This window comes from Vigna umbellata, chromosome 8 (assembly GCF_029865625.1).
Source record: "Vigna umbellata cultivar VRB3 chromosome 8, Vumbellata_1.0, whole genome shotgun sequence".
NCBI classification, from domain to species: Eukaryota; Viridiplantae; Streptophyta; class Magnoliopsida; order Fabales; family Fabaceae; genus Vigna; species Vigna umbellata.
The window spans coordinates 39,541,966-39,554,464 of NC_142172.1; the positions used below are offsets into that span (position 1 = coordinate 39,541,966).

The 12,499-nt window shown below is 31.7% G+C and overlaps 1 protein-coding gene across 1 annotated transcript; it reads left to right on the plus strand.

The window, feature by feature from the left end:
• The first annotated feature begins 1,650 nt into the window (after window positions 1-1,650).
• LOC124826007 (protein ENHANCED DISEASE RESISTANCE 2-like) lies at window positions 1,651-8,225 on the plus strand. The gene is made up of 22 exons (XM_047298771.2): window positions 1,651-1,789; window positions 1,880-2,050; window positions 2,492-2,566; window positions 2,694-2,747; window positions 2,831-2,896; window positions 2,973-3,034; window positions 3,257-3,384; window positions 3,457-3,503; window positions 3,589-3,689; window positions 3,792-3,887; window positions 3,973-4,037; window positions 4,123-4,194; window positions 4,839-4,985; window positions 5,084-5,370; window positions 5,737-5,800; window positions 5,884-6,059; window positions 6,560-6,661; window positions 6,779-6,829; window positions 6,915-7,058; window positions 7,161-7,256; window positions 7,408-7,509; window positions 7,775-8,225. The coding sequence occupies exons 2-22, from the start codon at window positions 1,895-1,897 to the stop codon at window positions 7,865-7,867; spliced, it is 2,184 nt and encodes a 727-aa protein (XP_047154727.1). The 5' UTR covers window positions 1,651-1,789; window positions 1,880-1,894; the 3' UTR covers window positions 7,868-8,225.
• The last annotated feature ends 4,274 nt before the right edge of the window (window positions 8,226-12,499 follow it).

Below are 12,499 nucleotides of genomic sequence, written 5' to 3' on the forward strand. Positions count from 1 at the left end.
AGCAAGAATGAAAGTACTATCATATTTTTAAAATTTTATAGTAACACTGATTTGTTTGATAAGAGTCATTAAACTCTGACTTAGGCTTTGTTTGTTTGAATAGTATTCTTAACGTATACTGACATGAGAAAAAAAAGAGGAGATAAAACAATTTAAAGGAAAAAAATAAAACAAATTAGAAGAAAAAAAAGGACAAAAGAAAATAAATTTCTTTTAGCAGTTGTAATTAAGCTATACATAAATTTAGGTCAGATTTTAGAGAGGGTAAATGGAATTTTTTTCTTAAAATTATTTTGTTTATAGTAAGATATTTTGTATATTTAATTTAGTTTTTCAATTATGTTAATAATTTCTAACGTATCTTTCAATTCAATTAATAAATATGCATTACAATGTAATGAAAAAAAAGTTTCTCATGTTATATTAACATATGATGAGAAAATTCTTTTTAAGAATTTTTATCCTAAATTTGTTGCATTATTAAGGTTAATCACCAACATCTGAAGTATGATCTCTTTTGGAGTTTGTGTTTTATTATGATTTTACTTTTAAAAGATATTTCAGAAGGTTTTGTTACAATTTTGTTTTTAAAAGACATTTAAGAATGTTTCATAATGATTTTGTTTTTAAAATACACTTTTAAAAATGAAAGAAATATTTAAATTATTTTAGACTTTAACTTTTAAATGACTAAAATTATTGAATGAACTGTCTTAAGTCTCAATTTTTAAACCATTAAAATTATTGGATGAAATAAAACCAATGTTAATTTTTAAAAACAAAAACATACACATACACATACGTAAAGCTAAACGGAACTGGCTTTAAAGAAAGCCTGTTTTGTCGTCACAGGATTAATGCAAGACAACGATTCCCCGCAAGTCATGTTTGAAGATTGATTATCTCTTAATTTCATCTTAATAACAACAAAATCACTGTCTTGCCTCACAAACAACCTCCTATCTTCTTCCTATTCAACCATAACACTTCATTTACCTTTTTGCTCTCCTCTACTCTACGCTGTAAAAATCTTTTAACCATTTACTACAATACTCATTAATAAAAAAACGATGAATTTCAGTTCACAGTCCCATAACTGAGTTATATTCTCAAAACACTTTTTTATCCCTAAGAAAAATCTTACTTTATTCGAATAAGATTATCTCTAATAAAATATATCTATGATAGATACTACTACTATACTTGAAGATGCTCACTTCTTAAGTGTATTACGTGATTGTACGTCAATAGTATAAGTAATAAAGAAAGAATTTCATTAAATAATAACACAAACTCAATGAAACTTTAATTTTGATTATAAAAGACACATATATATATATTCCTATTTAATTGATAGTTTACAAAATTTTACGTGGCAATCAAACTAAAAATAAATTTAACAAAATATCGGGATTTAAAGTTTTTATAAATGAGATAAAATGTGAGACTTAGTCAAATGAAAAAAAAAGTAGTTTTAATGTAATATAATGATATAAAAATTGATCAAGAAATAAATGATGTGATTTTAAAAGAGGAAAATGTATTTTAGGTAGGTGGGTGAGTAAAAAAGGAGAAGGGCAAGAAAGTAAATTGGGATTGTAGTATATGATGTGGTATGAAGTAGAAGGAAAGACGCAGAAGACGGTTATTGGATGAAGCGGGAACATAGGAAATAAAACAAGAAGAAGAAGAGCAACAACAACCACCGTTGTCACTGCCCTCACGATTTCGATTCTCTGATTCCCTTTCGCGGGGTCAGGGGATCGCCATCGTCGATCCCCTTTCTCAGGTTCTTTTCCTTCTTTGCTCTCATTCTCATTCTCATTCCTTCCATTTCATGCAGCCTCACAAATTCCAACACTGTTTTCTTTCTTTCTAGCCGATTTTCTTCCAAATGGGTATTCTTCCGCAGAGTGAGAAGAAAATGGAAGGCTGGCTTTATCTCCTTCGCGCCAATCGCTTTGGTCAGCATTACTCACGGAAGAGGTACTTTATTCTCAAAGACAATGTCCTCCGAAGCTTCAAAACCCAACCCGCTTCCCCAACCGAGGTAAATACTCCTATAGATCAAATCTTTCATTTTTCAACATAATCCACGTCGCACGATTCATATATAGCGTTGTTCTTCTCACTTTACGTGTGTGGTGAGGAGTTTGATCTCAGGTCCTTCTGTATGAAAAACTTTTGTCCGAAGAGATCAATTTCTTGAATGGACCTCACTCTGTTCATTGGTGTCTGTCACATAGTAATACATTTTCGATTAATGTTCGAGAAACGTTTCCTTACCATGTTTGATTATTTGATGTATCCTGGAACGGATAACGTTTTAAAGGCTTTGGATTAATTTATGTTTTCATAATAGCTTTCTTAATGTTTGACGTGTGGTATGTGTCTTCTTAGATTTTAATAACAACAATATTTCTGAAATTTCCTTTCTTGCGATGATTGAGTTGTCAATTGTGATTAATGAAAGCGTTATGTTAATTTTCAGGAGCCAATTAGAAGTGCAATAATTGACTCTTGCGTTCGGGTTAATGATAATGGAAGGGAGAGTATGAACAAAAAGGTAAGGAACCTGCGGTTCTTTCTACGGGACAACACTGGATGGTTTTTATTTATTATTTATTTCACAGAGCTGCATTGTTTCCTTCAACATTTAATAATTGTATTTACGAATTGTTTCCATTGTGCAGGTGTTCTTCATGTTTACTGTTTATAATGCAACAAACCAAAGTGATAAGCTTAAGGTGTGTTGAAATTAAGACTCCGAGCATAATATTTATGACAATTTTTCGCTGATTATTCTTAATCTATATTTCATATTTTTTAGTTAGGAGCAAGTAGTTCAGAAGAAGCTGCAAAATGGATACGCACCTTGCAGGATTCTGCAATGAAGGTTCTACTCTGCTATCTTAATGAGTGGATGGTGTTCTCGTTATAAGAAGCTTATTTTATTGTTTTTTTTTTTTCAGGAGTGCCCGTCTCCAACAAAAAATTTAGTGGCTTGTATTAGAAGAAGACGTTCAACTTTGAGGTACATTAACTACTTTTGAATAATATTTAAAATGCTTTAAAATTAGCATAATCAACACTCATCAGTCCTTTCCTTTCTGCTGCAACATTACTAGAAGGCAGTGATAATATTTACGTACCTACAATTCATTGAACTTCCTGTATTCTTTTATATTTATCTAAAAATAAACTAATCATATTATGGAAAGTGTGCCTTTTAATGTCTAAAGTTTCGTTAAAACAGAAACGGAGGCTCGAAAAGCACAGATTGGAAATACATCAACTTGAATCTTCAAACAGAAATAGGCACTGAAACGATTAGCTCTGATGTTATTGCCCCTTCACCATGGAAGATTTTTGGTTGTCAGAATGGTAAAGCTTTAGCTCCTAAAGAACATGGTTACAGCACTGATCTGTATCTCATATAGTTCATTCCTTATGCAGGACTTAGGATGTTCAAAGAATCCAAAGATTGCGATTCCCTTGGAAATGTAAGTTGCTTCTAACTGGTTAACACTTTCATTTTAGTAAGAAGTCAACTCTACTAAAAAATAAGGAGTTGTTTTCCTTGTTCAGCATTGGGGTGATCACCCAGCAATAATGGCAGTTGGTGTGGTTGATGGAACTTCAGAAGCCATCTTCAACACTCTTATGACTCTTGATCCCTCAAGATCCGAGTAAGTCTTCTTCACTTGAAAAATGTGGAACCACTAAATAGGAAATGTGATCCACATGATTTATAGTATAGCTTTTATATTAAGTCACCTAGCTTTTTGCAGATGGGACTTTTGTATTTATCGAGGCAGGGTGGTTGATCACCTTGATGGACACACAGATATTGTTCATATGGAGCTGTACAGTGATTGGTTACCATGGTAGGATATGTATATATATGTGGAACCTTGTATATGATAATTTAGTAAGCGAACATGTTAACACGTCATTATGTCACATGTCCAGGGGAATGAAACCCAGAGATTTGTTGTTACGAAGATACTGGAGGAGGGAGGAAGATGGATCATATGGTACTGTTAATAAAACATTTAGGTTTTGAAGATATGGTTCATTTTAATCCGTCTGTTAACTTTTTTATCTCTGATTCTGTGACAGTGTTGTTATACCATTCTGTGTACCATTCGAAGTGTCCACCAAAGAAAGGCTATGTCCGAGCTTGCCTTAAAAGTAATGTATGCTTTAAATTTGAGATTATTATTTTACCTTTCGATGCCGCCAAATAACTCAATCCTATGGCAGAGGGATACAGGGGATGCAACACCCTAAAATAAGAAATAAAGAGCATTTATTTTTTATTTTTTATTTTTAGTGTGTGCGGCTTTCAGCACATTTTAACAATTATTATCGTATATTTTTAGTTGGAAATATTTTATGTCTTAAAAAATTATAAATTTAGTATTATTACAAGGTTTAACATAATTCAGTGTTAAGTTTAATTTATTTTCGTAACAAAAAAGAAATGAATCAATCAATTACTTTTAAAAATAATTGTGTACTTAAATTATCTTTTCAAATCTGTTTAAAGAACATATTAATTAAAATCATAAATAAATATACAAATTTGAATTAGTGTTTTTTAATTAAAAGTTCTTTTTCTCATATAATAAATATATGAATTAGTGTATCCCGGGAACAAACTATAAAAATCCGTTTATAAATTATTCGAGGGTGATCAAAACCCCACCCAAATCCCAATCAACACTTCTCTAAAATAAATGTCTTCCTAGTTTTCTCGAACCAATATTTATTAGTTTCCTAAAATGTGGTAAAATGCCAAGAATAACCATAGAATGGTTTTGAACACTCGGCAGGTGGAGGATTTGTAGTGACTCCTGTAAACAAGGGAACGCAATCAGTGGTGAGACACATGCTTGCTATTGATTGGAAGTTTTGGAAATTGTATTTGCGCCCCTCATCTTCAAGGACCATTACTATTCGTATGCTTGAACGAGTTGCAGGTATGTGGGAGACTCCAAAATTCTGTCATCTATGTTGTCTTGTCACATTAGTTATAACTGAAATTTCACAAGCTTTTACTATAATCTTCTTATCGCAGCTCTTCGGGAGTTATTTAGAACCAAAGGTGGAAATTCCTCCCCTGAACCTATGACAAAAGAAATTGGATTAACTCTCGGTGAAAAGGAGGATATTAAGTCTGAAGTTTCAGAGGAGAAAAGCAAGTACGAGGAACCTCTTATTGTCCTAGAAGATGATGTAGAACCTTCCGGTCGTACAAATTTAATGGGATTGAATGATTCTGATGAGTTCTTTGATGTTCCTGAACCAACAGAGTATGATCACTTTGACAATCAATGGCACCCTGACTTGGCTTCTGATCAGATGGTACTGTTGCTTACCAACATTCATCCTCTAATTGGTTTCTGAATTTCTATTTTATTTCTTTTTGTACTTTTCCGCGTTGCTAATTTTAGACAAGTTTACAATATGTTTTTTCTTATATAAGGAATCTAAGTACACATTAAGATTTTGTGTGATTGCGTCATATGTTTATTTTCTCTAAACAATCTTGTTATGATTTGTACTTTTCCGCGTTTCTAATTTTAGACAAGTTTACAATTATGTTATTTCTAATATAAGGAATCTAAGTACACATTAAGATTTTGTCATTGCGACATTTGTTTATTTTATGATAAGTGATATATCCTAATAATATCAACTACTGGTGATATTGAATCAATGGGTGCACAGGGCATGTCTATCCCCAGAATATCAACAGCTGTTGGCTTGGTAAAAAAGTTACACGACATTGCAGGTATAATTTAGGTTCTTACTAATATATTTGGGATAGGATGTGCATAACATATTTCTTTTTAATATATTTTACATGCGTTGCAGTTCAGAAAAAGGGGTATATGGATTTGCACGAAGCTAACAGGGAGGAAAGTTCATCATGCCCTTATGGTGCCACTCTTCAAAAGGATTCTAGTTGTTCTTTACCCTGTACCTGGGCTGCTTCTGATCCATCTTTGTTTCTGGTTCGAGGAGAAAATTATTTACAAGACCATCAAAAGGTATTTTAAAAGTTTAACCTTTCGGTGTGTTTTATGTGTTCACCTTAATTTGATGTTATCTCATTTTTACATTTTGGAGTTATATTCAAAATGTAAAAGGAATCTCTAAAAATATAAAACTTGTTTTGACTATTTTACTCACTTAATCATGAAGCAAAAATTAATAAATTATCTAACATTGTTACAATTACTAGTGAAAACATACTAGCCGAATGGTAATACACATTTGCTCATATATCACATTGAAAATATGATTTCTTAATAAAAAAACAAAAAATATCATTACCCTCTCTTTTCTGCATTGCCAGAGGTTAAACCCAGGAGACAGAAAGTTTTATGCCTCAAATTCATTTTTATACGAGATGAAACTGTCATCATAACTTTTATTTGTGGAAGGCTTCAGCGAAGCTAGATGCTAATATTTCAAACTATACTAAACAAATTTATGCTACTTTTTTCATTTGTTTACTTTAAAGGGTAAATAAATTTCTGTTTTCCAGATCAAGGCACACGGCACCTTGACGCAAATGGTTGGTGCAGATTGGCTTCGTTCGGACGCAAGAGAAGATAACTTAAGTAGTCGTTCTGGTTCCATAGTTCAGGTATATTCCCATTTTCTCAGTCTTCTATTTGTGTATTTGTGATAAAAAACGGTCCTAAAATTACTGTCAAGAAATAACCGCTAAACATTGCCATTTTGTGCTTTTGTATTTATTCAGCAATATGCAGCAAAAGGTGGTCCAGAATTCTTTTTTGTCATCAACATACAAGTGAGTGTTGCCTCATCTTGATTGTTACATCCATCGCTCTTAAAATATGAGATTGATAACGAATACTATTTTTATGATGTCTCAGATGCCTGGAACTCCTATGTATTCCCTTGCACTTTATTACATGTTGAAAAGTCCTTTGGAAGACTATCCCGTATTGCAGAGCTTTGTGGATGGAGATGATGCTTACAGGAACTCTAGATTTAAGCTGATACCATACATCTCCCAGGTTCGTTTCTGGTTAAATATGGCATGCAACAAACAAATAAAAATTTCAGCATCAATATGAATATCTAATGGTTTTCATCCCCACTTGATTTGTTTCTCACAGGGATCATGGATAGTAAAGCAAAGTGTTGGAAAGAAAGCATGTTTGGTGGGGCAAGCATTAGAAGTTCTTTATTTCCGTGGGAAGAACTATTTAGAGGTAACATTGCCAAATTAAGTAATACTTGGAAAGCATTAGTGATTTTGCTGTATTACTTTCAGCACTGGTAATATTGAGAGGTTTGATCATCACTTTCAGTTCGTTTCTCGTGTTCTATATGCTAACTCTTAAATTATGTTTGCCTTATTAGCTTGATATCGACGTTGGATCCTCAACAGTTGCAAGAGGGGTAGCTAGCCTAGTTCTTGGATACCTGAACAATTTGGTGGTAGAAATGGCATTTTTGATACAGGTAAAAGTAATTGATCAATGTGGTTCTGTAAGAGCATAAGTTTGATCTCCATAATCCATGAAATAGTAGTTTATATTACTTGAATTAACAAAGTAAAACTCCATTTAGTTATGATTAGATAACAAAACAAATAGCACCTATATAACTGTAAAGTTCTCTCCAAAGTAAAATGTGTATTGGACTTGCTGTAACAAGACCAAGGGCCATTGACACGTAACAACTTTGGTTAACCTTACTAAGATGACACATCTTAAAATGAGTGCAGAGCAACACACAGGATGAGCTCCCGGAAGCCCTCCTTGGAACATGTCGACTAAATCATATGGACGCATCGAAAGCATTTCTGGTGAATTCATAATTTTTAATTTGAGAATTTATTGGTGTCTTTGAGGAGCAGAAGCTGATACTCCTGCACTTGCAAAAGTTAAGGAAGGAGTAGAAGTGTCAGATGTTGTAGAAGTTGTTGCCCTGCATTCTTCATGTTTTGTCCAACCAGTCAAAATTGATGCTGGTGCTGGGAGTTTTCCTGTGTTTTTTTCCGCTGGGGCTTCAGTTTGCAAAGCAATTATTCTTTCCTTATATAATATATGGTTACACGAAATAAAAAAAAAAAAAAAAAACAAATTCCTTGACTGCTTCATGTCACGGTTTAACATAATGTGCAAATCACAAGTTAAAAATAAAAATAAAAAATGAAAACAGAATTCCAATTTAAATTATATTCTGCTTTTATTGAAAAGTTACATTGATATGCTAAAAATGCCCCATATTTGCATTTGTCAAAGGAGAAGAGTGGGTATTTTATGACGAGGAGAGATAGCAGTATAATATGGATGATGGAATGATTATTTTCAGGTAATAAATTTTTAAAACAGAACTTTAACGTAAGATTTTTAAAATAACAATATAATATATATATATATATATATATATATATATATATATATATATATATATATATTAATAAACATTTTGCAAAAATTCACAATCAATTGTGATATTAAACAAATTTTGACCTTATATTAACGTAGTTTTAGTTTATATAAAAGACAAAAATGTTTATAAGATTTGTACATTCTAGTTAATAATTTATTTGATATACACAAAAATAAGTTAAAAAATAATTCAATAATAAAATAACTATATTTTAATGTTACTAAAAAATAAAATATAATTAAACGTAAAAATACTTCAATTAACAGAAAAACCAACAAACAAAAATATATAAAAAAATAAATAAGCGACTAAGTATATCAACTAGTAATAAATTATTAAACATATGAAAGTTTGTAAAAATAATAATTAAAATATGAATTTGAAACTTCATTGAATTTCTTTTTTCCGATTTCTAAAAACCTTTTTCAACATTCATGTTGACGAAATTCCCAACATACAATATTTTAATATATGAATTATTAATTATAAAGACATAAAGTTAATAATATACAAAATTTAATTACTTAAACTTTTAAGTGAAACACTATATTTAAACTTTTAAGTGTCAAAAATATATTTTTACTTGTTTCTTGACACAGACCTTAGAAATTTTAAAGTTTTTTTTTTCAAAAAAAGGTTATAGATATAAAAGACAAAAAGAATACTTTTGTCTTTATAAAATATGTTATATAAATATCATTTTAATTGATGGAGTTAATTATTCCAGATTGCAATAAAATAAAAAATCACTAATTATACTTTTAACCATTGTTCTAAGGACATGTTAGCATTCTCCGTATTATAATTGTATATAGTACCTAAGATAATTTAATTTTAATGAAAAATTACACGAGAGAAAATAGTGGATATTATATATTATGTTTTTTTAATCGTTGTATTCATATTATTATCATGTTTTAACCTGTGTTGTCATGATTTTAAACTTGATAACTTAATTAAAATTTACTACTATTGTATCAACTAATGTTGATAGTAGATATTATATGTTAATAATACAATAAAAATATTAACACACATTTTCTCTGTAGTGGCTTGGTTGGTACATTATGGTTATATGCCATATTGTTTGCACTTTTTCTCCAGTAAAAATGAATTTGATCTTTTTCTTATGATTGGATGATAACATTGTTGTAGAACTTATCGAAATGCATTCTATAAGAAAAAATAAGGTAAAAAAAATATTTAAAATGTTTATATTTTTCTCATTGGTTTAATAATATTTAATAATAACGAATCATTAAACAAGTATATGAGGTTTCTCTACAATTAAAAACATTTATTTGTCCTGGGCTCAGCCCACATTTTACGTTAAGTCAATGGATTCATAACTGTTAAACGCACCTATTTGTTTTTAGTAGAATTTTAAGATATTCCAAACATGGGCCAGGCTTGGATAATAGGTTGAAAACTAGTTGTTATAAATTAGTGATTTAAAAAAAACTTCAATTGACCGAAAAATATTGAAAACTGTAATAAATTGTATACATTAATTATTTATATGGGAATTAGAATTAAAGAATTATTGAAACTGTTTTTTACCATGAATAAAAAAAAAAACTCGTATGATTTGTAGATGGGAAAGTTAGTGTTAAAATGAAAGCATTGAAGAAAGTTTTAGAGTTAAAATATAAGAAGATAAAATGGAGATGATGAGTTATGTTCTGATAGGTGAGGACAAAAGAGATGGTCCTCTGACCTCACCACCACTCTACTTTTTCTGTGCAATTATTATCAAACTCTCTATTCCTTCAAAATCAAAATAATATCTCATAATACTCTTTCATTTATGACTGCCCATTCAAATCTCTTCATCTTTTTGTTTCTTCTCTCTTTAATCCTTTCTCTCATAACGCGAATATCATTCACTTTAATCTTCTTCAGAGGAATAACAAAAATCAATCCAAGGAATTATGTGGCTAAAGTTTTATAAAATGCATCAAAAAATCTTACAAGGCTATGGATAACAAAACATTCTCGGTTCAAACATCAAACGCGCGGCTCTAAACAAATTTAAAAAAAAAAAAAAAAAAGTGTCGGTCATTGGCGTGAACGATTCCATCCATGTTGATCTATGCATCATTTTTATTGCTTTGTTTCTTAGGTGTCTTTTTGGCATTTTTGTGGTTTATGGCTGTGGGCCAACTTCCTTAGTAATTAATTTTCTACATAACTCCAAACAAAGATTGGGCTTTGGGACAAACTTGCCTCTCTTATTAGAACTTGCTAGGCCCACAAAACTTACTATCCAACCTTCTCACAAAAACGCAAACAAAATTCAACACAACCCACAACTCATACTAAAATCAATACACCTTTTTTCTTATTATAAAAAAAAAAGAGTCAGTATTTAATCATAAATGGGTCCAACCAAAGTTGTGAAAACGATTATCCAACTCTCATTGTTTTTGCATATAAGTGTTTTATAATATGATTGTGATCGTGATTGATAAATAGAGTGTTTTTAGAGGTTTCGAGTTCTGCTGTGTCCCCAATGCAAACCTTCATAAGGAGTGGGTTGCCACTCTCCACACACTCTTCTATTTCTTTTTCCACGTTACCTTAAATGGGAACCACCCCAAAAAACCCTTCATTTTCCTTCCCCCAAAATGCCCTTCTTTCATGCACCGACACATTCATCGTACGCAGGGGCAACCACGTAATTTGACCGCACATAGAAACCAGAAAATAACAACGTTGTCGCCACGTTGTGTGATGTAATTGTGGCACCCACGTGGCACATGTCCGCATTCAAAGATGTTGTATCTTCCTATGCCTCATAAATCTTCCTTGTCTTTTGAAGGAGACACTTAATTTAATAATTCAAACTTTTATTTAAAACTAAAAGCCTTGCGGAAAAGACCTTCTTAGCCCCCACCTCACATGTAACCATCGCTTTCCTTTCCCTATTCTCGCCGTTTAATTCGCTGATTGAGAAATCTTTACTTATATAATCTTCTTCACATATTAATATATCCACTCCCACGTGACACCGTCACGTGATTCCTTTATTTTTTTCCTTTCCTCTCCGGCACACCTCATGTGTCTTCGGAATAAACAAATATTATGTCTCTAAACTTTAATAATAAATATGTTAATAAAGAGGAACCCTGTATTCTCTTATCAGAAAAAAAAAACAAAAATTACTGATTATACAATATATTGACAAATCCTGACCGTTGCAATACGGTCTTCTTCTGCTTTGGATATTACAGACATGGTGTTCGATTTTTTAATATTAGTTGTTGGGGCTTTAAAATGAAGCGAGAAACCATTTTTTACTCAATTTGTGTAAATACAGTCATTGTTTATTCGAAAACATAAAATTAATTTACGGTGATTTCCGTTCTCATATATATAAATAAATGCTTATAAAAGTGTTGAGATAACGAAAATCGGTTTGGGAGAAAGGAGTTAAAAGGAAGTCAAAATAGTACGCACCGACGGCGAATGCATGGGATTCAGCTCCGTTTCCCTTCCTTAACCGGTAATCAACCTCTTTTTCCCGGTTAACCTGTTGGTGCCTTAACTGTCGGCACCACCAACATGCCACATTTATTCCGGTCATTTTCCTTCTTTTTCTGTACTTACATTTTTTATACGGCTTTAATAATTTTATGAAATAATAATAATAACTACAATAATATAATATTTGAAGCGGTGCAGTACGTTCCTTTCCACGTGCTTTTACTATCTATCAGGGATATTTCTCCTTCGGAATTTAACATCCGGTGACGTGGCACGTGCCTTCGAGAGGGGTGATTAACAGGCTGCGGTGCGGAGCACGATAGTAGGGCCAGAAGTGAAAGATGTTTATGATTATGTGGGGACCAGTATTCCCTATTGTGTGGATGCAAGTACCGGATGAAGGTCGCACGTGACTTACAACCAACACTCGCTAAAAGGCATGCGAAGCCAACTAGTACCAGTAGTATAACCACTAAATAACTGTTAGTACCACTGCATTCATGCACTCACGTTCAATAAATAACTGACTCACTTCATGCCACATTCCATTTACATTTACTGTTCAAAA

Coding starts and splice junctions, on each gene's coding strand:
- LOC124826007 (XM_047298771.2), top strand. CDS start 1,895: ATGGGTATTCTTCCGCAGAGTGAGAAGAAAATGGAAGGCTGGCTTTAT. Junction 2,897..2,972: donor TGCAGGATTCTGCAATGAAG/GTTCTACTCTGC, acceptor TTTTTTTTTCAG/GAGTGCCCGTCTCCAACAAA. Junction 3,504..3,588: donor ATTGCGATTCCCTTGGAAAT/GTAAGTTGCTTC, acceptor TTCCTTGTTCAG/CATTGGGGTGATCACCCAGC.